The 26644-nt window shown below is 52.7% G+C and overlaps 1 protein-coding gene across 2 annotated transcripts in view; it reads left to right on the top strand.

Moving 5' to 3' along the window:
* SSH1 (slingshot protein phosphatase 1) overlaps positions 1-26644 on the top strand; it is a 58980-nt gene that overhangs the window by 5936 nt on the left and 26400 nt on the right. The window contains exons 1-3 of one of the 2 annotated variants that reach the window (XM_055146981.1): positions 666-757; positions 1096-1136; positions 25382-25485. In XM_055146981.1, coding sequence (XP_055002956.1) covers positions 710-757; positions 1096-1136; positions 25382-25485 — 193 coding nt within the window. In that variant the 5' untranslated portion in view covers positions 666-709. Of the gene's footprint in view, positions 1-665; positions 758-1095; positions 1137-25381; positions 25486-26644 lie in introns of those variants that run through there. The other variant, XM_055146980.1, reaches the window with a different exon arrangement.

The following is a 26644-nucleotide window of genomic DNA, read 5'->3' as shown; positions in this document are numbered from 1 at the left end:
GGGTGTCCCTGACTTCCGCATCTTTTTCTGCAGCAGGCGGCAGCACGCGTGGCTCCCTCTGCTCTGGCCTCTGTCTGCCCTGCCTCTTTGTCAGCCATCCCTGCTTTCCAGGGCTCCCTAGTCCCACTCCGTGGGCTCCCCCCATCACCCATGTGATGCCAGAACATGGTAGGGGGTGTTGCTGGTTTCAGTCTTCTCTGGTGGTGGGGGAGAGAGTGAGAGAGAGAGAGAGAAATGAGGATCTTGTAGTGACTTGTGGAGCCTGTGGACCTTGGAACCTTTGGGAACTTTCATGTATGTAAATCAGTAGCCTTGGAAGCTTGATAGTAGATGTTGAAGCCCTTTGTTGTTTGGTTTTTGTTTTGGGGTCACGCCTGGGGCGGTGGTCAGATGTTACTTCTGTTTCTGCATTCAGGAGTCACTAGTGGAGGGCTCAGGGAACCTATATAGGGGATGCCAGGATCGACCCCAGGTTGACCATGTACAAGGTAAATGCCTTCCCCACTGTACTGTCGCTCCACCTACTAAGTCCTTTTTTTTTTTTTTTTGAGAAGTGCCAAGAGCTTTGAGACTTAAATGCAGGACAGTCTAGTCCTCGTTGCCTTCTGGTGCAGGAAGACTAACTAACCGGAAAGGTGTTTTCAGGCTCAACCATTGGGATTTCAGTCCTGTGTCAGGCACTCAGCTGCTGCACAGCTCACAGGAAGAAATGATTGTCTTTGAACACACTTCCTGCCCCTTAAAAAAGAAAAGCAGGGTAAGATCCACAACCTTCCAGGGAAGTGGAAAATGGGGCCTGTGAGTGTGGAGTGAGGGTGCCTTGAGTTCTCAGCAGAACCAACCCCCACCCCCTGCACACACTCACATATAACACCTCCCTGCAGACTCTGCTGGGCAAGGGGTTTGAGGGGAGTTACTGAGGCACAGCTGAGCAGGAAAGGGTGCGTCTGCTCAGAAATAGCAGGACTTCCTGGCCATCTGCGTCTGCCCCCAACTCCAGTGACGGGGGGGGGGTGCAGAGAATGTGTGACTCGTGCCTGGGGCGTGTCACAGGGTGGTGGTGCCCATTGTGTGACTGTCTTTCTCTCTCTGCAGTTGGAGGCTGGCAGTGATGAAGACCGCAGGCTCAACCTCAGGTAAGCCAACTGTTCGTCTCGGTTCTGATGTCTGTCTTCCAGGTCAGGGGAGGTGGCAGTGACGTGATGGCAGGGAAGTGCATATGCTCCAACAGGCACTGGACCTGGGTTTGATCTTCAGCATTGCAAGGGGAAAAAAGAAAATCCAACTGGCTTAAAAATATTCCCATTCTTTTCTCAAAGGGAGAGAAAGAATACATCCATTTTTGGCTTATTTTTGTAGTGCATTAAAAACTGTACAGCGTGTACAGAAGGGGTGCTTTGAAAAGTATAGCTCGGGTCTGGGCAGACGGCTCAAGTGGTAGGCCATGTGCCTGGAGCATGAAGGTCAGGGCTCGATCCCAGGTATGGCATGTTCAACCCCTCCCAAACTCAGTAAGGTGTAGTCTTGGTGGCCCCCCATTTTACCAGCCTGATTTTGGAGGGGGGGTGCAAGCTCTCCAGGAGGGGCCCTTTTAAAACAAATAGATAATTGTGTTGAACTGGAGTGATAGTACAGTAGAGTAGGACACTTGACTTGTATGTGTCCTACCCAGGTTGTATCCCTGGCATCCCATATGGTTCCCCAAGTACCATGAAGGAGTGATTCCTGAGCACAGAGCTAGGAGTGACCTCTGAGCATCCCTAGGTGTGACCTTCCCCGCCCCCCCCCAAAAAAAAACCCCACATAAAAAATAGATAAGTATAAATGACCATCTTTGTTTGCACTGTCTAACATTTAGTAAAGAAGTGAAATGATTGTCATTATCCTGCCACCTTTCATTTACCAGGATGAGCATCTTAATGCTCCCAGATTTTATGGTTCAGTACGTGGGCCTGGAGATGATGGTGCAGCTCAAGCCCAGCCATGTTGGGAACTGCAGGGCCATACCTGGCCATACTGGGGGGGGGTTGGGGGGGTGTCATATGATCTGTGGGATCAAATCTGTGATCTGTGCATGCCAAGCATGTGCCCTGCCCTGGCCCTTCTGCTCCCTCCCTTCTTTTAAATTTTATTTTGTTCTTTTAAGAAAAAAGATCCTTGTAATAGACTCTCACCAATCCTGTTTTCAGAAAGGGATTTCTTTTGCAGTAAACACATTGTTGATGTGAAATGTTCGTGACCTGTGGGTTTATTAATTCAAGGTGTTTTTTTGTGTGTGTGTGTTTTGTTTTGGTTTTGTATGTGATTGTGAGAATTCTCTAGCCATATGCGTTGAAAAAATTCCCTAAGCTATAATCCTCAATTGCTATCTTCATTAGTAGATGCAAAAAAAGCATTTTTTTCTTTGCCAAAAAATATGAAGGTCTTCCCTCTGGGTATTTTGTTGATAGGCTTGCAGAGGGCTTAGCACTTTATTATATAATGTAATCCTTTGCATCAGAAAACCAGTCTGACCCTCTGACTCTCAGCATTCAGAAAAGTAAACCGTTTCAAGGATGAAGCTGTTTTATCTTGTGAGGAGGAAGGGAATTAATTGGAAAAGGAAATTTGTGACCAGAGACGGGGCAGCTCTTCACCACTGAGATGGAGCCATGGTAGAAATATGCTGAGTTCATCTTTGAAGCCTCTGGAGCCAAGGATGGTAAACGTTTACTGTGACACATTGTTTCTAAAGATGGTGTCTGCGCTCCCGGTGGGGAATAGCCTGCAAGAAATCAAAGACTCCCACTTCCCGGTGGCTCAACCCTGATACTTCTGGGAAGGACCGTGGGCATGTGGTGTTGCTTGGTGACTGGGAGTTTGAGCCGAGGGTCAGGACTCAGGAGAGGAACCGGCTGCACTCCCTGCTGGGGGCCATAAGAGGCCTCGCTGTTGATCTAACTGGAGCGGGCTGGCTGCAGACTGCGACTCAGCTCTGCACGGGGGCAGGAAGCAGGCGCAGGGGTGGAAGTGGCTCTTTGGAGCGGGGAGGAGATGAGGGAGACGCCTGTGCAGTGGCTTCGGCAGAAGACTGTGCCCTGAGTTCTCCCCACCTTTCCCCAACTCCTGGACTTGCACCCCTAGTGCCCTACCCCCACCCCCTTTATTTCAGGCCTCTTGACTGTGAGATAGCTTGAGCTCACCTACTTCACTGGACTTGGGGTCAGCTCATATTGTTGTTAATTGCCTGTGATTAGCTGACCGCACAGTCTCTCAGGGTCGTTCACGGCAGCAAGAACTTTGGAATAGCTGTAATAGGAAAGTGTGATTGTGCCTGGTGGCCAGAACCAGACCCCTTTTCCTGCAGTTCAGTGCTCCCTCTTGTCATGTTTCATCCTCACCCCAGCCCCGAGAGGTGGGGGTCTCCCACCTCTCAGGTGGCACATGGCTGGCCCTCTTTCCTCTGGAGGCCCCCGGATACTCCCTTGCCTGAGTTGGTCATATAATTATATGTGTCTGGAAAGGAGTACAGGTGAGAGGGTGCATATGACTCGCCCGGGGCCAGAACCCAAGGACCCCCGTCCTGGTGGTGTGGTCTCCCTGGCCATCAGACTCCCTATGGTACTGAGTTCCTTTGCAGCCCTCGGGTGACCAGTGGTGGCTGGGAGGCCTCTGGGCCTGCCCTGTCAGATGTGCTCCCCCAAATGCCTCTTTCCTCACTCTTGGGTGGAGCACACCCCCAAGTGCTTGTGTGGGCCAGACCTTGCCCTGTGGGTCAGACTAGCGTAGCTCCATGTCCTGCCTGGGTTCAGGTCTGAAAGCCGCTCACATCCCTGCGTTCACAGCATCTCCAGGCCAGGTCTGTGCTCTTAAAGTCTCTCATCAAGAAAAACTGAAACGGGGCTGGAGCGATAGCACAGCGGGTAGGGCGTTTGCCTTGCACGCGGCTGACCTGGGTTCAATCCCTGGCATCCTATGTGGTCCCCCAAGCACTGCCAGGAGTAATTCCTGAGTGCAGAGCAAGGAGTAATCCCTGAGCATCGCTGGGTGTGACCCAAAAAGGAAAAAAAAATACAACTGAAACAGCCTGCCATTTCCTCTCACCTTGGGGAGAACGGTCAGAAAGAGATTTCTCCTGACTTCACACCCATCCTGGTCGCAAACATACCTGGTATCTGAGGGGTGGTGGTTGTCAGTCAGAGTTCCCCTTACCTCCATCTGTCCACTCTTGGTCCACAGTCTCATCTCTCAGCTCATCCAGGAAGTGTCGGGGCCCAGGGACAGCCTGGTCTGTGTCCCCCTGCTTAGTTCCTTCCCAACTAGGTGCTTGTCCACCCCTGCTCCAGCTGGGGCCTGCCCACCTGTCCCATCCATCCTGCCACTCCTCCACTCCCCCTCTCTCAACAGTGACACCCCTTCCACCCTCCTCAGCCTCCTGCTGGCTCCTCAGCAGGGTGATTCCGTCTCCCTGCCTCAGCCCCTTCTCTGAGCTGCTGTCCTCAGTGGGCCTGGGCCTTCCAGCCCATCAGTGACATCCCTCCTTTCAAGCAGTGCCTGCCTGCTCGCTGTGCTGACTGCACTTGCCTTACCCATACCTGCCTTACGTGGCGACCCTTGCCTTACATGGCAGCCCTGCCACATGTGGCAGCCCCTGCACATCTGCCTCCTCCATCCATCCCCTGCACCCTGACAACTGACCCGACCCGCAGTCCTAGGCCTGCCCTGGCATTTCACCCATGTGAATCACATTAACGTTGGAGCTTGCAGTGAGCTTCATCTGTGGGGAAGCATGAGGGCAAGGAGTTTGGGATTCCTGAGTCTCACCTGCCAGACTCGCATAAACCTGTGGCTTTTCAAACTTGCAGAGGAACCGGGTTCATTTAGACTGAGAGGCTGGCCCTGATGATGAGTCTGTGTGTTGCTAGTGATGCTGGTTTCCAGCCGAGAGTCAAAGCCTCTGGCCCACAGGTGATGGGTCCAGCTAGGCTAGGCGCCTTGGTGGGTACTCTGCGGAGCCTGCCCAGCCACACCCCAGGGAGATGCATCTGGGAGGGTGCACCGGGGAGCTTCTGGCTTATAAATCAGTTTCCCTGGTGACCTTCTGGGACAAGTCTCAGGAACGGATCCTCTCACACCCTGAAGGAAGCTGCCGTGGTGTGTGTGTGTGTGTGTGTGTGTGTGTGTGTGTGTGTGTGTGTGACAAGTCTCAGGATGGATCCTCTCACACCCTGAAGGAAGCTCCCGTGGTGTGTGTGTGTGTGTGTGTGTGTGTGTGTGTGTGTGTGTGTGTGACAAGTCTCAGGATGGATCCTCTCACACCCTGAAGGAAGCTCCCGTGGTGTGTGTGTGAGTGTGTGAGACAAGTCTCAGGACGGATCCTCTCACACCCTGAAGGAAGCTCCCGTGGTGTGTGTGTGTGTGTGAGAGAGAGAGAGAGACAAGTCTCAGGACGGATCCTCTCACACCCTGAAGGAAGCTGCCGTGGTGTGTGTGGTGTGTGTGTGTGTGTGTGTGTGTGTGTGTGTGTGTGTGTGTGTGTGTGTGTGTGTGTGTGTGTGTGTGTGTGTGTGTGTGTGTGTGTGTGTGTGTGTGTGAAGCCTTCCAGACCCCTGTGTACTCTCCTCTCCATGTGCTGTGTTCTGTGCTGCCTGCCTGCAGCACACTTATCTGAGTATGGGAATCAGTGAGCAGATGGCCCTGCTGGCAGCGGCCCCGGGCTACTTTGCCATCCTGGAGCTGCCTCAGCCTGGCATGAGAGTAGGTGGTAGTGTGCCAGCCGGCCCCGGAGAGAGAGAACACGGCTGTGTTGTCTCCAGAGGGTGGATCAGCACTGGATGCTTTTTTTTTTCTTCCCCCCAAATCTGGCATTTCATTTCTAAGTCAAGGGCACAAGAATGTTCCCTAGGTCTTTCAGTAGTTCTGGAGCAGCAGGGTGTTGTCTGTTAAGCTCTGAACCCCCTCCCACCCAAGCCCCTCCCTCTGTGTTCCCTTCCCCTTGTGGTCTCCACCTGGAATTCCCCCTGAAGCCCCCTTTTTCCTGGGCTGTGGCCATGCTCCACAGAGCCCTCTGCCTGCACACTGCTTCCCCTCACCTCCCTGACGACTTCTCACCCTGCTCGAGCGCGCGTCTGCCCGTCTGTCCTGGAGGGCTCTGCCCAGCTCTCTTGTCCCCTCCAGGATCTCTGTAGCACAGCGCCATTAGCTGTTGCTGCAGAATGAGTTCTTACAAACGCAGAGATGCCCGACAGTGCTCCACATGCAAAAGGCTACTCAGGTGGCACTGCTGCTTGTGATCCCTGAGGCACTGCATGTGTGTGTGTGAGAGCACCACACTCGAGAGTTTGAGCACAGCTGAGTGTGAGCACTGTCACTGCCGAGTGTGAGCATAGTCACAGCCGAGAGCATGAGTCCTATCACAACTGAGTGTGAGCATAGTCACAGCTGAGTGTGTGAGCCCTATCACAGCCGAGTGTGAGCATAGTCACAGCCAAGTGTGTGAGCACTGTCATGGCCAAGTGTGAGCATAGTCACAGTCGAATGTGTGAGCACCGTCACAGCCAAGTGTGTGAACACTGTCACAGCCGAATGTGAGCATAGTCACAGCCGAGAGTGTGAGCCCCGTCACGGCTGAGTGTGTGAGTACCATCACAGCCAAGTGTGAGCAATGTCACAGCCAAGAGTGTGAGCAAAGTCACAGCCAAGCACATGGGGGGCCCTTTGCTGACCCTGTGATTCCCCGCTGCAGCCCAGTGAGTGGGGGGCTGGGGGATGCACTTTTTGTCTTGCCTTTCCCCGGCTCAGGAGCCCTGGCACAGTTGCTGTGTCTCTCTGGGGGTCACACAGCGACAGTCAAGGCCAGCCACGATTATGCTTCCTGGCCTCATGGCAGGACCTCTGTGCAGCTATAGAGTCATGGCTGTTTACTCCTTTAGGTCAGCAGGGGACTCTGCTGCCAGATTCTTAGCCCAAAACCCCAGGAGTGGCCGTCTCAGCCCCTCTGCCTGGCCTGTGGCCTGTTGACAAAGTGGCGCTCGCATTCCACTGGTCCCTTGTCCACTGTAGAGAGAAGGTAAACGGGTTTCCAGTTGTGCTTACAGGGCAGCAGTCCTTGGTGCTGTTCATAAAGGGGACGTCCACTTGGTGGCTCAGTTCTCCCAGGAGAAGCACTGACCCCCAGCTGTGGACTTTGTTCTCACTCCCGTCCTCGGCAACCCCACTCGCGCCAGTCTGTCATCTGACCGTGGGCAGAGTCCTCCTGGCTTGCAGGGGTGTTGTCTCAGGCAGACATGCTCGTCTGGGGAGGCTGTCCCTGCAGCGTATGCCTGGCTCACACGCCTGGTGGGCCCTCCTTCCGGGCCACGCTCTGCAGGAAGCCTGCCACGGTTCTTCCTTGCTCCTTCCTCAGGAGTTCCCAGGGGACTGCTGGGTTGCTTGGTGGTGTGTTTACTGACAGCTACAAAGGACCCTCACTCACAGGCATAACTGTGGAGCTGGTGCAGGCTGGGAGTTGTGGAGACCCTGGATCAGAATTCTGAGGTGTGAGCCCATCCTGCGGAGGGGTAGGGGATGAGCCTGCCTGGCCTCTGCCCCCACAGCGTCTGCTGGGAACTGTCCGGGCCGTCAAACCTCACTGGTGGAGTTATCTGTCTTTCATTTCACATAGTGGAACTCGAGAGACCTTGGGAAGCCTCCAGGAAACAGCGGACAGAGAGCGTTTCTTCCCTTTTCCCCCCAGGTTGGCCCCGAAAACGTTATTTCCAGGCTCCGTGCCTGCTCTCCCATTGAGGAGGCAACAGCGAGGGAAGAGGGGTGGGTGTGGCATGAGACGCTGTCCCCCTGTTGCTTCTCCACGAGCTCTCCCGATGGCGAGCGGGTGCTGTCAGGTCTGTCCTCTGGATGGGAAGGTGCCGCCGCTTTGCACTTGGGAGGAAGTCGAGCCACGGCTCTCCATGTCTGACTCCAATGCCTGTACTCTTTTTTTTTTTTTTCTTTTCGGGTCACACCCAGCGATGCACAGGGCTTACTCCTGGATCTACACTCAGGAATTACTCCTGGCAGTGCTGGGGGACCATATGGGATGCTGGGAATCGAACCCGGGTTGGCCGCGTGCAAGGCAAACACCCTACCCACTGTGCTATCGCTCCAGCCCTGTCCAATGCCTGTACTCTTAGTTTTTTTTTTTTTAGGGCCACACCCCTCAGTGCTCAGGGCTTACTTCTGGCCCTGTGCGTAGAGATCCCCCCTGGCCAGGCTTCGGAGCCTTAGAAGCAGTGGTTTCCAGCCAGTCAGAGCCAGTGCTGGGGCTCTGTGGGAACGGGCTGCAAAGCACTGGCCTGGAGTCCAGGAGGTTCTGTTTAGCTTGTGAAGTACCAAGCACTAGTATCCTGAAGAAACATGGGGACTGCTCCTACCGTTCCTGTGTCCTCAGCACTGGCGGTGGGTGGTGCTGGGACTCAGTCTCTTGGTCAGTGGAGGGAACAGAGCTTGTGAGGGTCCTTTGCTGTGCCCCCTTAGGCAAGTCACGGAGCATCTTCAGTCCCCCCCCTTCAGATAAAGACTGAAGATTATACTTGGGACGCACGGAGGATCCTCAAGAGCCACCCGGCTTGTTTTGTGCACTTCCCAAGGGCAAGGTCAGGTGTGGGGCCAGGGCTCAGGTTTGAATTTGAGAGGAGGGAATGATGGAGTCAGCCAGCAGAAAGAGTGGCCACTTGGCTAGGATCTGCCCCCTGCCCGACATGGCCGAGCTAGCCACTGGGTGAGAAGGAACCGACCTTTGGAGCCCGTCTTGGGCGTATGCTTGGCTGCGGGTCAGAGCTCAGCGCTTGGACAGAGGATCAGAAAATTCCTTAAACTAGGAGGACATCCAAGTTCTTCTGCTTCCCAGAAAGCTGCCGGAGGAAAACAGGATTAATCAAAACAGGATTAATTAAAGCTGGGAAGGAGGAGCCTGTTCACGGTGCTGAGTGATTGGGCTGCCTGGTGCACTGTCACACCCCCCCTCCCAGCTGTGGGGGGGAGCAGCTGGGGTAAGGGAGCCCACCTTGGGTGCATGGTAGGTCCAAGTGATGGTCCCAGCCCCATGGAGGTGCCAGCTAGTGAGAAATCCTCCCCGGCCTGCCTCACACATGGGTGGTTATTGCCGCAGGTGGGCCAGCACCTGGACAGAGTAGGGCCACCTGATAGCCTCATGGCAGTGACCTTGGCCCAGCCAACAGCCGTTCTGGGAACTGAGGAAAAGTCCTCCTCCCCCAGGGCCCACACGCAGTTGTGTGGGCCCGTCCTCGCCCACGCAGCCCAGTGCCTGCAGAGCTGTCATTTTCCTGGCTGGTGGGAAGTGCCAGCTGCCTGCCCTCCTGACCTCCTTCCCCCTGCTGGGTCTCTAGTTAACTGCAAGAGATCAGGTCAGGCACCAGTTCCCCACAAGCCCAGTGGCTCCTCCTACCAGCAACTTCCCTCCCCTCCCCCCACCTCCTTTATTTGTATAAAGTTTTTTCTTTTCTTCAGTAGCTACCTTTGAAGCTATTTTTAAAGACTTGGTTGCAGAGAAAGCTGTGGGAGGTTCCTGCCTTGGGCAGGTCCTCCCTGCCGGGGACCCCTCCCTCCTCCCAGGGCTGCCTCACACCCCGCTCCCCTGGCAAAGCTGTGCTGGTGAGAATTCCTGCTGGGGAGGCAACTATCTAGAAATTGCTTTGCAGATGTCCTGCCCCTCCTGCGCCCAGCCCTGTCTGTAGCAGGTGGAAGCTTGAGGCTGACTCTCAAGATTTGCAATTGACCCATTGGAAAAGTGGACACCCCCTGCCCCCTCCTCTCCAGGCCCCAGGCGGCCCTACCGCTCCTTATGGGGTAGAAGGGGAAAGTATCTTTGCTGAAGGAACCTGGTTGCAGAGGCGGGCTTTTGTTTGTGGGTTTGCTTTTCGGGCCTCACCGGGCAGCTCTGTATGCAGGGTTCACTCCTGGTCACTCCTGGTCACTCCTGGCGGTGCTCCAGGGGACCAGGGATCAAACCCCAGCCAACCAGGTGCAAGGCAAGTGCCCTTCCCGCTGTTCTATTGCTCGGGCCCCCGGCGGCAGTTTTTATTCCCAGCAGTCTGCATCACCCACTTGTCAGTGCACTCCTCATGCCTGTGTATGTATCGGGTTCCGAGCTGAAGGCTGCACCCTCCGTGTTGAGTAGAGATGACCATGAGTTCTTGGCCTCCTGAGTGAAAGTGCGTACTCTGTATCTACCATAGCACTGATCGAAAGGGGTTTAAACAGGTTTGTAAAATTCATTAAAATACCAGGGATGTAGCTCAGCAGTTGAGCACCTGCCTCGCATGTATGAGGCCCTGGTTTTGATCTGTAGGACTAAAAAGGAAAAAGTTCATAAAAACAGAATTTTAAATGAGCTGGGGATGGGGGGAGAATGATTCTGGTGTCATGGTTTGTTTCCTAGCACCACCCCGCCCCGCCCAGAGCAGACCCCCGAACACAACCAAGTGAGACACACCCCCCCCAAAAAAAAACCAAACACAAAGCAACAACAGAAAAGAGGAACATTGCAGATACTGAGGCAGAGAAGATGAGATAAGGGGAAGGCTTAAGGTGGAACACACGACATTGGTTTGTGCAGAGTGTCGGTGTGTGGCTGTTAATCTGTGCTGGCGCTTCCTGGAACCCAAAGCAGAGAGAAGCCAGCCCAGCTGATTCCTGGTCTCCTTCAGGTACCACCGAATCCATCCCCCTGCACGCTCCTGCTCCCTGAGTTTCGCCATGGAGTGTTCCCAGGAGGTACGGCCTCAGATAAGCAGATCAATTTCTCTTAGATCCAAGACCTGCAGGGGTAGCGATGCCCTGGGCCAGCCCCACCAGTGAACGTGGTGGGTGCCTGTGGTCTTGAGAGGTGAAGTCAGCTGTAGCTCTCAGTGCCAAAGCTGCTGGCCGCCCAGACATGGGAAAACAGGATGCTGAGTCACATCCTGCAGACCCGCAGCATCCTGATTCCACGTGCCCTACACAATGGGCTGCGCGCACGGGCAGGCTGGCTCCCCACTGTTCCAGAAAGCTTGGTCTCCAGGCAGGAAAATGTGAGACTGTGGTATTAATACCAGTGGTGAAGGGGACCTTAAAAACTAGGCATCCCCACTCACAAAGGAAGCTGAGAGCATGGTGCCCCTAGTGCCCACTTCAGGGTGCAGTTCCCGAGGCTGGAGATGTTGATGGGGAGTGGGGAGATACCTCCAAAAAGTGAAAGGGAAGGGCCATGTAATATGTCAGTGACAATGATCAGTGGAATGGTCACAAGCTACCTTCTGAAGGGAAATTGCAAGTTGTATTTTATTGAAATTCACTGAGGTGGGATTATGTTGTTGTTTGTCTGTTTTGGGGTGGGGGCACACCTGGCTGTGCTCAGGGCTTACTCTTGGTGTGCTCTAAGGACCATATGGAATGCTGGGGATAAAACCGGGTTAGCTGTGGGCAAGGCAAGCACCCTACCCCCTGTACTATTGATCCAGCCCTAGAATTTTTTTTTTTTAATGAGAAAGTCTTTGAAACCATACAGAAGTTGGAGAAAGACACCATGTTCACTTCAGAGACCATCAGGCACCCCCCCCCCCTTGAAGTCCGATTGCTACTGCCGGCCACTCGGCCCAGCTGCCACTGTGTCCTCACACTCATCACAGTCACCCAGTGAGCTCTGCAGTGGCCCTCACAGTCATCCAGGCCTCATCAGCATCACCTGTGATGTATTGTTGGCCTCTCGAGTTTCATTCCTTTTGGGATGTTCTGCAGCTATTGACCCTGATGACTGGACACCTTTGAAGGGAGCAGACTTGCACGATGGACCTCTGTTGGGTTTATCTCATCAGACCCCTCTAGGTTAGACTGGGCAGGAGCCATGCCAGGAGTGCCCTGGGCTGTCAGGCAGGCGTGAGATATTCCCATTGTCTGGTTATCACTGATGCTCAGTTGGTCGTCACAGTGGACTTGGCCCGACATTGTCACTGGATGGTTATTCTCTCCTCCTTTATCATTAAGTTACATCTCAGGGATGGGGAAAAGGCACAAAAGGTTGGAGCACATGCCCTGCATGTGGGAGCCCCGGGTTCTATCCCCAGCACCGCATGGCCCCTGAGCACCAGACTGCAGTAGCCCCTGAGAACGGCCCGGTGTTAAGTCTAGAACAAAACCAAAGAGGATGCTGGAAATTACATTAGCGTTCTGTCATGCAACCCCCTCCCACCCCCGACCCCCCGTCAGCTTTTCTAGTTCTAACTATGGGCCTAAATGTGGTTTGTCTCTCTTATTTTATGGTTTATAATCTGCTCACTGCATTGCTGGTTTTGAAGTCCAGATTTCCCCTATTTGGCCAGTGGGATCTCCGTCGAGCTGACCTCTGTTTCCGACTTGCCTCCATCCCCCGTTAAGCGCATCCTTTTTCTGGCACCAGATGTTCCAGGCCTCATCTTATGCTTACCCGTACCCATCTGTGAAATCAATCCTTTCTCCCCAGAGCCTGCTTCCTTTTTGCAGAGGATGGAATTTAGATGCTGAGGTGGATGGGTTCATTACTGCTGGGGTGTTGGCTATCCTTAGTCCTCCCCATGGGCCAGAGAGAAGGAATTGGCATGTTTCTCTATTTTCTTGTTTGTTTGTTTTTTTTGGGTCACACCAGGTGATGCACAGGGATTACTCCTGGCTCATGCACTCAGGAATTACTCCTGGCGGTGCTCAGGGGAACCTATGGGATGATGGGATTCAAACCCGGGTCGGCCGCATGCAAGGCAAACACCCTACCTGCTGTGCTATTGCTCCAGCCCCATGTTTCTCTATTTTAAGGGGTGGAAGACCACAAGTTGAAACAGGTATGTTCAGCCAAAGAGGTGCATAGCTCAGCCCTGCACACTTGTCTTGCATGTGTGAGGCCCTGGGCTCAATCCATAGCACCATTTAATAAAACAATACAGAAATGCTGAAAATGAAGACCCTCGGCATCTCAAGGTTTATTTAGTTTTTTTTTCCTTTCTATTTGTAACTTTATTTTTTTTCCTTAAAAAGAAATTTTAAAAAAATTTATGCACTATGATATGCAAAGTAATTTAAAAGTTTGGTTATTGTGGTTTACATCCCATGCTTACAGTATTGTTGACTCTGTGGTTTAGGTATATACATAAATCACACCTCTCCTCCACCACTGTGACCAAGGCCCCCGACCTTTGCCCTTGTTACCTCCTGTCCACCTCTTCTTAGCCTCCCCGCCCAGATTCTCTCCTTCCCCGGCCTTGTCCTTTCTATAATCTAGGTCCAAGGGTTTGTCCACCTTTGACACCTTGTATTCCCTTATCCTAGTTACTACCTTATTCCTAATATCTTATTCTGTGTATCACAGATAAGTGAGGTCATCCTACATTTGTTCTTCTCCTTACTTAGTTCATTTACCATGATTTCCTCCAGTTCCAAGTTGCCATCAATTGCATGATTTCATCATTCCTTACCGCTGCATAGTATTCCATTGTGCGCAGAGCCTACTCCTGGTTCAGGGATCGTTCCTGGCAGCACTTGGGGATCATATGAGGTGCCAAGAATCGAACCTGGGTGGACTGCGTGGTCCACCCCTATTTAGTTGAGGGTTTTTATCACAAACAGGTGTTGGATCTTGCTTAAAGCTTTGTCTACATCAGGGCTGGAGCAATAGCACAGCGGGTAGGGTGTTTGCCTTGCACACGGCTGACCCGGCTTTGATTCCCAGCATCCCATAGGGTCCCCTGAGCACCGCCAGGGGTGATTCATCTCCGGGTGTGACCCTCAAAAAAAAGCAAAAAAAAAAAAAAAAAGCTTTCTCTACATCAATTGATATGATCTTATGATTTCATCTTTCCATTTACTGATATGGTGTATTATATTGATTGATTTGCCATTGTTGAACCATCCTGGCCTCCTGGGGATGAATCCCAGTCAGTCGTGCTATATGATCTTTTTGACTTGATGTTGGATTTGTTTTGCTAAGATTTTGTTGGAGATTTTTGCACTGATGTTCATTGGGGAAGTTTGTCTAAAATTTCTTTAGTAACATCTCTGTCAGCTTTGGGTGTTAGTGTAGAGTTGGTTTTAGAGTAGCTCTTTGGAAGGGTTCCTGCGTTTATTCAGTAGTATGAAACAGCTTCAGCAGTAAAGACAGTAGCTCTCCTTTGAAGGTATAGTAAACTCACCAATGAACCATGTGATCCAGGGCTTTTGTTTTGGGGAGATTTTTAATTGTTGTTTCAATTGCCTTGTTTTGGGGCTGGAGCGATAGCACAGCAGGTAGGGCGTTTGCCTTGCACTCGGCCGACTGGGTTCTAATCCCAGCATCCCATATGGTCCCCTGAGCACCGCCAGGGGTAATTCCTGAGTGAAGAGCCAGGAGTAACCCCTGTGCATTGCGGGGTGTGACCCAAAAACAAACAAAAAAATCATTTGCCTTGTTTTGTAATTGGCCTGTTCAGGTTTTCTATTTCCTCTCAGCTTGGTTTGGGAAAGTTAAATGACTACCAATCTGCCCATGTCTTCTAGGCTCTGCAACTTGAAAGCATAAAGTTGTTCATAGTAAACTCAGTATATCTTGATTTTCTGAGGGGATCTATTGTGATTTCTGATCCCATCTCTGATCCATTTATTTGGGCATTTTCTTGTTTTTTTTATTTTCCCCCTCCTGAGTCTAGCCAAGGCTTTTCCTGTCTTGTTTATTTTTTCCAAAGAACCAACTCCTGGTTTCAATTATTCTTTGTATTGCTTTCTTTATTTCCATAGCATTGATTTCTGCTCTGATATTTATTATTTCCTTTCACTAATTTTGAGATTCTCATGTTCTTTCACCAGGTGTTGAAGACATCATTAGGTTGCTAATTTGAACTTTTTCTCCTTTTCAATAGAGATCAGGTCTGGCCACAGCCCATAGATTCTGATACTTTGTTTCTCTATTCTAGTTCATTTCAAGGAATTTTTTTTTTTATTCTTTAATTTCCTTTTTGGTCCAATAGTTATTTGGCTACATTTTTTTCAGCTGCCCAGATGTTGGGTAACTAACTCCCTTTTCTAGCAGGTCTCAAAGCTGGCTCTCAACAATGCCTAAGATATTTCTTTGTTTTCTTCAGTGCCCATTGGCACCCAGCCTATCTCCTCAGCCCTTGTACCAGACACCCCACTGGAGTACCCCACTTCGCAGACCAGATGTTCCCGGAACCCAGCCCCATGCCTGTGAGGTTTGAGTTCTGAATTGCTGGGAGGCACCATGGGCTTCCTGGCTGTGCTCGAGAGCATGTCACGTGCCAGAGAGGGGCTGGGCTGCACAGTTGGGCTCCCATGTTCCTCTCCTGCTGCTGCATTTTGTGGCCAGGTGAAGTTGGGCAAGAGACTTTGCCCCTCTGGGTCTCCGTTTCTGCAGGATTGAAATACTGCTGGGTGCAGAGTATTAGGTTTCTCACTGTGCACAATGAGCTTCACCCCATTGCCCCAGACTTTCTGCAGAGTGGCATGTCACTGAGTCCATGCCATCACTGGGACACTGTGCCAGGCCCAGAAGTGCAGCGGTGAGGGTTCCGGGGGCCAGGAGAGCAGGGCTGGGTGGCAGCCCTGTGTTGCTGCTGTGAGTCATCCTTGTTCAGTTCCTCCTGCATGTGCTGGGCACCTGATGTGTCAGCGGCCGAGAGGCAATCCAGGCGAGTGTGGCAGGGGCAGTGTGTGTTGGGGGGAAGGTTGGCACTTTGGTGGTAGGTGTGGGGACATCCCCTTGGATGCCTGAAGCATAAGTTTAATTATTATTAATGCTGTGATAATAATATTGCTATATATAGTAATACTGTAATGGCATTATAGCAGTACTTTAAAGGTAATAATACTCTAACAGTATTAATACTGTTGAGGTAAACTGTGTTACCTCAGCTACCACCACCAAATGATGGACCGTGACTGCTGGTGCTGATGTCCCTTTACGACGGTGAGAAGGTCGCCTTATTGCTGGTGCTTTGGTGCGGAGATCCAGATCTAGAACATGACCTGGGAATTAGCGGGCTTGGGTTCCCGTGTCAGTACCCAACCCCTAGTTTCCTCATCTGCCAATTGAGAGAAAGTGCTAGACGCTGCTACTGGGGAGAAGAGCCCGTGGTTTGACACTGAGATGGAGAGTGAAGGCATCCAGGTGAAGGTAGGGCCCTGGCAGATGGGCAGCAGGCTGAGAGCAGAGACAGGGAAGAGGCAGCACAGACCCGACAGGGATGGGCAGGGGGTGGAGCAGAGACCAAGGTGCTAGGAACAGTGCCTGAGAAAGCGTGTGAGCTGACACAGGGAAGACTTTGTTATAAAGCACTTTTCTGGCCTACATTGAGTTCCTTGAGATTGGGGTGTGTGCGAGGAGGGGGGACAAGGGGCTGTTGGGTGAATGAAAACAGTGTCCAAGGGGCTGCAGTGATAGCACAGCATGGAGGGCGTTTGCCTTGTATGCAGTTGACCTGGGTTTGGTCCCCGGCATCCCATATGGTCCCCGCAGGAGTAATTCCTGAGTTCAGAGCCAGGAGTAAGCCCTAAGCATCACTGGCTGTGACCCAGAAAGTTAAAAAAAGAAAAGGAAAGAAAATAACATCTGGGGCTGGAGCCATAGCACAGCAGGGAGGGCGTTAGCCTTGCACTCGGCCAACCCAGGTTCAATTCCCAGCATCCCATATGGCCCCCTGAGCACCGCCAGGAGTAATTCCTGAGTGCAGAGCCAGGAGTAACCCCTGTGCATTGCTGGGTGTAACCCCCCCCCAAGAAAAAAAAGAAAGAAAAAGAAAATAACATCCACAACCATAGCGTGGCAAGCACTGGACCCCTGGAAGATGATCACCAGAAGTCCAGATGGGTGACATGTCGAGCCCGGTCGTTGACAGTGCTGAGGCTGGGCCTTGGCTCAGTGACCAGAGCTCGGGTTAAGAAGTCTGCAGAGCTGCTTCAAGGCCGAGGGGTCCTCCCCGTGACTCGTCATCGGGTGGACGCAGCTGGGGCCAGCGCGTTGTCCTCTGTCATAACTGCCAGCCGCAGGCCACACATGAAAGATTTGATTCAGTGAAATAAAAGGAGCAATTCACTGCACAGGGCGTGTCCAGCCAGCACCTCTGGCTGGTGGCCACCACACTGGGCAGTGCAGGCCCGGCATGTGTCTGCCCTGTGCTGACTACCCTGTGGTGGCACTGAGCTATCACTCTTGGTTCGGGGGATGTGGCCTGACTCCGGGTGTGTGGACGGGGCTGGGACCAACCAGCGTGCAGACCGCGGGTCAAGGGACAGGGGTTGGGGAAAGGGCCTGGGGCTGGTCGGGGCTGAGCCCCAGGGACTGCGACGGGGCTGCAGGCCTGAGAAGGGGCCATGCACACGGCCACAGAGCCAGCTCATTCTTGGGATTATTGTCCCGTCTTCATGAGCCAGTTATTTCTGGCCGGCCAGGTTGTCTTGCTGCTGTTGCGTTTCTGACACAATGCAGTCTTTATTCCTCCCACCAGTTTTAACGGGTTCAGATGCTGGGGTTCCGGATGTATGGAGGAAGGAAGCACCAGCCCCTCCTCTGTGGATGGGACTGGAGGCCTCCTGGGGGCCGCAGGCACATGGGGCCAGTGCAGGGTACACAGTGTGCCAGGGTCGTATTTAAGCAACGGGAAAGCACCACTCGTGCTTGTTGGTGTGTGCTCTCTCCCGCGCACGCGCAATGAGGGAGCACTGTGGAGTGCTCTGGCTTCAGGGACTGGCTTCAGGGACTGACCCTTACTGTCTGAAATACTTGTGGACATTCTTTCTCTCTGAGAGCAGCCTACGCCTTCTGGCCAAACAATACATGTCCTGCCAGCATAGGCGCTTGTGAGGGCCCCCTACCCCACCCCCCGCCAGCATCTTGTAGGCTTCGGCTTCGTGCCCTGCATGCTGGACTGAGGTGAACAGCTGGGCCTCTCGCTGGCGGGTGTGCCACGGGAATGACCTGCTTCCCCACCCACAGGCCCTTCTCGGAATCTGCACATCTCTACAGTCAGAACACTTGTGACGGGAACCTGCTCACCTGTTTGCTCGGTCCAAAAAGGGGCTTTGACCCTTCCTTGTGTCCTGTGATATGATTCATCTGGGGGGCAAGGCATTTCATGGGGGTCATCTTCGGGATTATGTTCCCTTTGACCTGCGGAAAACGTTTAACATTTACTGTGTGCCTACTGGGGAAAAGGTATGTTTATGACTACTGGGGGAAAGGTATGTTTATGACAGCGCGTGTGAGGCAAGTGCCTTCTTACCCACTGTATGCCGCCTCTCCGGCCCCAGTACAGAGGTTCTTAACCCTAGCTCTGTATCAGAAGGGCCTCTGGAGTTTGTTGAAAAGCAGGCATGGGGGCAGTCCTTCTGAATGCGAGTCGGCCGAGGCCAGCCCTGGTAGGAGCAGAATGAGTGAAGGCCCACCTGCCCCATCTTCTGGGGGTGGATGCAGATGAGGGGCTGGGGGAGGCAGAAGGGGGAAGAGCTGAGAGATGAGCTTTCCTTTATATTTTGTTGCTGGGGACAGAGCTCAGGACTTCCCACAGGTGACGCGCGGGTTCTGCTGGCACCAGTTGCTTCCCTGATGGCCCTGTCTGTGAAAAATCAGGCTTGGGACGACGGAGTGTCCAGCTCTTCCAGTGGGAGGGACCACAGTGCACAGGAGGCAGGAGGCCTGGCTGGGGGAAAGGAGTCTCAGGAAAGTGTCTCAGTGTTGGGGTTCACTCAGAGCTGACAGTCTGGGGGAATCCCACTGCCCACCCTCCTTGCCACCCCACCCCCTTGGGATTCTGGGACCGGCACAGCCAGGCTAGGAAAGTTGTGTCCATCCAGAGTCTAGTCGTGTCAGTCCTGTGCCTGAGCACCTGTTGGGCACAGACCGGACCTGGCACCAACGCACGCTGGCACCTAAGTCCCTGGAAGCAGTCGAGCTTCTGAACCACCTCTGACAGCCTGGCTGACCACGTCTCTTTTTTGGCTTGGGGACCACACCCAGCAATGCTCAGGTCTGACTCCTGGCTCTGTGAATAGGGGTCACTCCTGACTGTGCTCGGGATGCATGTGGGATGCTGAGGATTGAATCCAGGTTGGCCACATGCAAGACAAGTGCCTTAGCACAGTTGTCCTCTCTGGCCCTTAGGTAGCTGTGTTTCTGAACGCTGGAACTAAGCAGTGCTGGGATATATCAGAGTTTTTAGGAAAGAAAATGCACAGGAGCCCCTACTTCTGGGTTCTAACTGTTGTCCTCCCGGAAGTGTGTTCACTCAGGGGGGCTCTCTGCATGCAAACACGCAGGCTGGGGAGCAGCTGCCAGGCAATGCCAGTGACAGCCACTGTGTGCGCACCTGATGGCACACATTCATGCTAAACACTCCTAGCTCCTCCCCAACATAACTACTGGGTGACCCCTCCATTTCTCCTGGTCCCCACAGGTGTGTGCACACGTGTACATATGTGTGTGTGCGTGCACGCGCATGGCGCGCATGTCTGTGCACACACTCATGCAAAGCACTCCTAGCTCCTCCCCAACGCAACTACCAGGTGGCCCTCCATCTGAATTCCCCAGCCCCCAACATCTGCCTCCTCAGGGAGCCCCCAAGCTGCCTGGTGTGACTGGGGCATTTGGGGAAGGTGAAAGAACTTTGAAAATGCGGGTCACCATGGCCGAAGGCAGGCACTGCCCGGTGAGTGGATGTGGTGAGGAGGGAAGCAGAAACCCGTGCAGCGGGTGCACTGGACAGGAACAGTCCCTCCCGCCTGGGCTCTGCTGCTGGGCGTCCAGCTGTTTGCCCTCCTGGTCTCCAGTGCACACCCGCTTGCTGTTCCCCAAGCCCACAGCCTCCCAGCCCGGCCGTGGGAGGAAAGTGATTCGAGCAACTTCAGCTGCTCCGCTCCTTCTGAATGGGCCGCTTTCATGGGAGAGGCAGGGACAAGGGCCTTTATAACTCAGAGAGCAGGGGGCACGAGAGTCCCACCAGGGCCATTTGCTCTCCCAGTGGGGGCAGGAGCACCCCAGCTTGACTCTGCAGAGGGAGGGGGAGCCTCCGGAGCTGGGGGGTGCAGCTGGAGCAGAGCGCCTGGCAGCCCTGGCCTCTCCTTCCTGGCCCCAGCACCCTCCGGCCGGCCGCTCAGAGGTTTCCGGCGCAAACCAGTACGTATCCCTCCCGCCTCGGTTTCTGGAAGACTTTAGACGCTGGGGGCTGGGGTTTTTTGGAGGAGCATTGATTGAGGTTTCTCGTGTGTTTTGTTGTCTGGTGGAAACTCACCTCGTGTCGTCTTTCCAGATGTCAGTAGCCAGCATCTGAGAAGCAACTTGTTCCATGAGATAGGAAGAAGGAAACCTTGAGGAAGGGGGTCGGGAGGGGAAGGCAGTGGGCGCGCTTGCTTTTAACCCCATGATTTTCCCTTTGCTGCTGTTGTTGTTGTCGTCGTTGGTACTGTGGGGGGATGGGGGGTACCCAAGCCAGGCAGTGTGGAAGAAGGGGTCAGGCGGGGGCAAAAGCCAGGGCCTCTCGCATGCTCTGCCCCTGCCCCGGAGCCCACTTCCCGACCCTGGGGGTGATTCTTGGGGTTGTACTGGAGGACGTTTCTGTTGTGCTCCTGCCTGTGGTTGGGATTCCAGCGACTCCTGAGGGGGCACTGGCACCTATCATCTGCTCGGAGATGGGAGGGGCTGGGGTGGAGACCTGTTGTTTCCTCTCCCCAAGGACCTTCTAAAGCAGGTGAGGAGGAACCCAGTGCCTGCCTTTCTTTGTTTTTATTTGGTTTGCGGGGCCTCAGCCAGCTGTGCTCAGGGGTGGCTCCAGGCAGGGCTTAGGGACCGGGATCTCACTGGGCTGGGGGCCGGACAAGTGCACATTAGCCTCTGGGCTATCTCTCCTGCCTGGAAAGAAGGACTTTCCAGGAAGGACGCTCAGTCGGGTGCCCTGAGCCTCTGAGCCTCAGAGTCCTGCCCCTATTGGAACCTTGGCTGAGAGCCCCATGAAGCGCTGACAGGGGGTGGTGGGGCAGGTGTGTCCACGTCCCTCATCCCTCCGAGGGCACTGGCTATCATGGGCAGTGAGGGCAGCCACTCCTGGTTCTCAAAGGCCTCAGCTGTGACACCCCTCCTCCCCCCACCCCCCCTATTTGCTCATTCCAGGCCCTTGGGCCTCCCTGCAGTCCTGGTGACTGTCCTGACCAAACAGAAGTATGTCCTGGGCCCCCGCAGGGCGCCCACACCCCTCCATCCCCCCACACGCACACACACAACTTCTCCCAGATGCGGAGACTGATTTCTCAGCCTGTCAGGCACACAGAGGAGGCTGGCTTTGTCAGTGATCACGGGATAAAAGCCGCCTAATGCTTTCCCATTGTTCCCCACCACCACCGAGGGGAATTTCTGCCCGTAATCTCCAAGGCAAAGGCCACCATTCGGAGTGCTTGGGTTTATGGTCAGTATGACCTTGCTCTTTTTCACCTCTTTTAAACCTTGAACAGAAGAAGAGGCTGATGTGGCCCTGCTGTGCCTCCACCCAACCATGGACCTGGGCCTCCCCGGGCCGTTTTTGCAAGTTTTGCTGAGAAGTGCTAGCTGGGGGCCTGGCCTCCACTGTCAAACAGAAGAGCTGGGGAAAAGATGTCACCTTTCATGAAGGAGCAGTGACAGTGACAGACTTTTGGGGGCAAGGAGGGGACAGTGTGGGTTCTGCTACTCTGCCCTCTACCCCTTCTCCCCCATGACTGAGAGGAAGAAGGGACTGCAGGGAGGGGGAGCTTCTCCTTTCCACCACTATTTATAACCTTGGGTTCCTGGGCACTGGGAACCCACAGACAGACAGACAGACAGACAGACAGACAGACAGACAGACACACGACTCCCAGCAGAAGGCCCTGAGGACTGGGATGGCAGACAGCAGGCTAGAACTGTACTGTGGAGTGTGGCATGCCTGGTTTCTTGCTCGATGAGTGGTCACTATTTTTAGCCTGAGAATTTGCTCAAGGAAACATTTGGTTTCTCTGTGGCCTTGGCATTGTGGAAGAGAGCGGCGCTCCTGTACCCAGGACCCTCCTGCAGACTCGACATCGTCCAGGTCTCAGGCAGAGGGCACCTTGCTTTCCTCACATTTCAAAAGATACCTTCGTGTTTCTCTTGAGGAATTGCACTGCTTTCTGCTATCACCTGAAAGGTGCTGCTTTTTCTGAGATGTTTCCCCTTTGAACCCTTGGTGTGTTTTTTTTGTTTATTTTACTTTGGGGGCCTCACTAGGAGATGCTCAGAGGTTACCCCTGGCTCTGAGCTCAGGAATCACTTCTGGCTCTGGGAACCATATGAGATACTGGGGGTCAAGTCCCGGTAGGCCGAGTGCAAGGCAAGCACCCTACCCTCTATACAGTCTCTCTAGCCCCAAGAACATATTGTATTTTAATTGTGAATGACTTACAGTTTCCCATAATTTAAACTTTCTTCCACAAAATTAAAAGAATAACAAAATGGCTTTTCCCTTTTCATAACTTAGTTCATTTGTACTGTTTTAAAAGTAAAGAGAAAGTTAATATTTGAACTTGAAGGAGTATAAGGATTATGGGTGTTATTAAACACTTTTGTAGGAGGTGCAGTAACTTACAGCATCAGACCATAAATGTTAACATAATTATAAACATATTACCTGAACTTAGTTTGTTGTTTTTTTTTGGGGGGGGGGGGGAGTTGAGGGGTCACCTCCAGCAGTGTTCAGTGCTTTCTGCTGGCTCTGTGTTCAGGGATTACCCCTGATGGCTCAGGGGACCATCATGTGCCAGGGATCAAACCTAGGTTGGCCATGTGCGAGGTAAGCACCCTACACTGTACTCCCTTTCCAGCCCAATAGAGCAATTATTTTTAAATTAATATTTAATGTTCAGAGAAATCACAGGTAGGAATGACCCTTTAGCACAAAGTTTAAAAAAGAAATTAATGTGTGCCAGCAATGTGGCTCAGTGGTTAAATTTCATGTAGGAAGTCTGGTTTTGATCTTGGAATCAAACCCCGCACCCCCACAGTGTTGAATGCTGAAAGGAGGTAAAGTTATATATATATATATATATATATATATATATATATATATATATATATATATATAATAACCTTTCAGTAACGGTATTGGAAACCACAAACCACAGTGAAAAGGAGGGACGAGGGAGAGAGACAAGTTGGGGGGGGGGCAAGAGGGAAACTGGAAGGGAGGGCCAGAGCGATAGTCCAGTGGGTAGGGTGTTTGCCTTGCATGCAGCCAACCCAAGTTCAATCCCCTGCATCCCATATGGTCCCCCAAGCACTGCCAGGAGTAATTCCTGAGTGCGGATCCAGGAGTAACCCCTGAGCATTGCTGGATGTTACCCTAAAAAAAGAAAAAAAAGAAAAGAGGAAAACTGGGGACCTTAGTGGCAGGAAACATACACCTGTGGAGGGAAGAATGTTGTAACATTGTATGACTGAAACTCAGTCATGAATAACTTTGTATCTCATGGTAAATCAATTTAAAAAAAAATTTTTTTTTAAGTGCTGAAAAAGTTAACATTTGCTCAAAATAGGAAATTTGGGAGCTACTAAGAAATGCAAAGAAGATAATCGTAGTTAGTCAAGTCTCCTTTATAAAGTTGCTAATGATCTTGGTAAACCTTGGAGGTAATTTTCAGAGTGGACAGTATTTAGGGGGAGGAGTCCCTGGGCCACACCCAGTAGCGCTCAGGAGCTCCATGGTTGAGTGTGACCCCTGCAGTCTGCAAAACAAGCACCTTAACCCCTGTACTATATCTCTGGCCCTGATGGCATCATCTGATAACTTAGAGTCATTGGCAGTTGAGGATGTCATAGGGGTCACGCAAGCAGTGGCAGGGCCCTGCGTGCCAGGGTTGAATTCAGCCTTGCACAAGCTGGGCCTGAGGTGCTCCTTGAGGAGCCTCCTGTCTGTGAGATAAAAACCTCTTTGATATCCAATTCGTGAAAATAAGCTTTTGTAAATGTTTTTGTTTTGTTTGGGGGACACACCCTGGTGCTTAGGGGTTACTCCTGGCTCGGTGCTGAGAGTTTCTCCCAGTGCTGTTTGGGGGACCATGCAGTGCGAATGAGGCCGCTTATGTGGAAGGCCAGTGCTCGATCACTAAGCCATATCCCCAGCTCAAAAGGTGTTTTGTTTAGGTTGAGTACAAGGCTTCTTGTTAGTTAAAATGACCCCCCCCCCAAAAAAAAAAGGAAAGATTAATTCTGATTAATTCTGCAGAAAATTTATTCTGCTGAGAAACTCACTGAGTCATCCTCATGGTTTATGGTTGTTTTTTTTCCTACATGTGGACACAGCAACTGTGATTAAGTGAAATCACAGGTCACCTGCCAGCCCCTTTTCTCAAGATGCAACCAAGCAAATGCAACAACAGTGAAAGCCTCCTCCTTGGACTATGTCAGAGGAAAGCACCAGAAGCCCAGAAATTGTGAAAGGTCAGGGAGTTAGAAACAAAGATCAAAGGGAAGGGCATGAGACATTCACAAGTGAATCACCCTCTCCCAATCAGCACGGCTCTCTATTTTTAGAAGGTGTTGTATGACTGTAAAGTTCCTTATCATATCCTGCAGGAAGGGCCTCTTGGCCCTGAGAGCTTCCCCGCAGGCAGGCACACCCCTCCCCTTAAGACCTTGGGTGCTTGGAGCAGATGCATTGTTTCATTAGCTTGATTTCCAGCAGCAGGCTTGGGGCACGGGTTTGGGAAGAGGACTGTGTGAAATGGTCAGTAGCTGCTGACCTGTCCCAGGAAGATGGTGAGAGCCTTAGAGCAGAAAGACCTTGCTCTGAGCTCAATCCCTGGCCTTGCAAAGCCCCCCACCCCCACACACACTGCAGGGTGTGGTCCCCCTGTTGTTCATTTTTTAAAGGAGCGATAGCACAGCTGTTGGGCATTAGCCTTTCACGCAGCCGACCTGAGTTCGATTCCTCCGCCCCTCTCGGAGAGCCTGGCAAGCTACCGAGAGTATCGAGCCCGCACAGCAGAGCCTGGCAAGCTACCCATGTGTATTGGATATGCCAAGAACCGTAACAATAAGTCTCTCAATGATAGACGTTACTGGTGCCCGCTCGAACAAATCGATGAGCAACAGGATGACTTTGTCCCAGGGGCTGGAGAGATAGCACAGCAGGTAGGGCACTTGCCTTGCAAACAACAAACCCAGGTTTGATCCCCAGCACCCCATGGGGTCCTCTGAGCCCCACCAGGAGTGACCCCTGAATGCAGAGATAGGGTGTGGGGAAAATATATATGTATACATAATTTTATCTCAGTTGTGTTTTAGATGCCGTTTGTGAGCCTAAGCTTTTCCTCTGCAGTATGTCTCTCTCATCTCTCTGAGCTCCAGTCTGACGGGCTCTGGTTTGTTTTCCCCCAGCTTAAGCGAGAGCTTTTTCATGGTGAAAGGAGCGGCCCTCTTTCTGCAGCAGGGAAACAGCCCTCAAGGCCAGCGGAGTCTGCAGCATCCCCACAAACATGCAGGTAAGACCCGTGGCCTCCCTCGGCTGCTTCCCTCTGTGGACAGGCAGGGCCTGCGGAAGAGAGAGCAGCAGCTACCCACTCACAGCCCATGCGGTACATCAGGTCTTCCCCAAGGGCCCCCCGGAGCATGGCCCTCCAGACAAGTACACCAGCTGGCCAGCGTGAGAGGGTTGAAAATGATTTGTATTTACTTACCTATTTTATTTTGCTTTGAGAGCCACACCCAGTCAGGCTCTGGCCAACTCTGTGCTCAGGGGGCCGTATGGAATCAAACCTAGGATAGCCACCTGCATGACCAGCATCTTCCCACTGCTCTCTTTCTCCCTGGCCCCAGAAGGCCACTGCCTTCAGATCACACAGGTCTGAAGTGGGCCCGAAGAGTTCGGGGGCCAAGGCACTCTGCTTGGATGGCCAGGTTTTCCCTGGCTCAGACTTCCTGTTCACTGCAGCTGTGGAGTGGTGGCGGGACTCAATCACAAGTGCGCCAGCAAACAACCACCTTAGGCGCTGTCTGTGTACCTTAGTCTGGGTGCCTCGTCATTCCAGCAGGCCATTGGAATGTTCAGGGAGTTTTCCAGTAAGCCTTAGAGCTCGCAACGGGCTGGAAGTCTCTGTTCTTCTCTGGTGGCTTTGGCTTTGGAAATCAACAGGAGGTGAAGTGGGGAATCAGACCTACTGGGAACGAAGGCCCAAGAGATGCTGACCGAGCTCTAACTAAAACAGGTTTCCATCAGAAACCCGAAGCTGAAACCACCAGAGCAGTGGGAGAAGAGCAGTTCAGAAAACATTTGCACATAGATCGCCTGGCCATGGACAGGGGAGGCTGGGAGGGCTCCTGGTGAGGATTGTGGGGCTGGAAGAGCCCCTAGCATAGGCGCAGTAGCCTGCAGGGACAGGGCCAGGCTTCCACCAGATGGTTCTCTGATCTGGAGTCTCTCCCCATCTGGGATCTCAGTGCCTACGTTAGAGTCCCAGATCTCCATGTTTATAGGAAATGCCAAGCCCCTATCAGTCTTTCCATGGGCTGATACTTAATGATCAGGATGTCCCGTCTGTGTGTGAAGCTCAAGGTAGAAATCATTGACCTGCCCACGGAAGCTGCCATGTGGTCTCTGGGAGCTAGACAGCCAAGGCCTCTGGGCCCTGTGCTGCAAACCCA

This window comes from Sorex araneus, chromosome 9 (genome assembly GCF_027595985.1).
Source record: "Sorex araneus isolate mSorAra2 chromosome 9, mSorAra2.pri, whole genome shotgun sequence".
Lineage (NCBI taxonomy): Eukaryota > Metazoa > Chordata > Mammalia > Eulipotyphla > Soricidae > Sorex > Sorex araneus.
The sequence above is the reverse complement of the archived record's forward strand: the minus strand, read 5'-3'. Positions and strand labels throughout refer to the sequence as shown.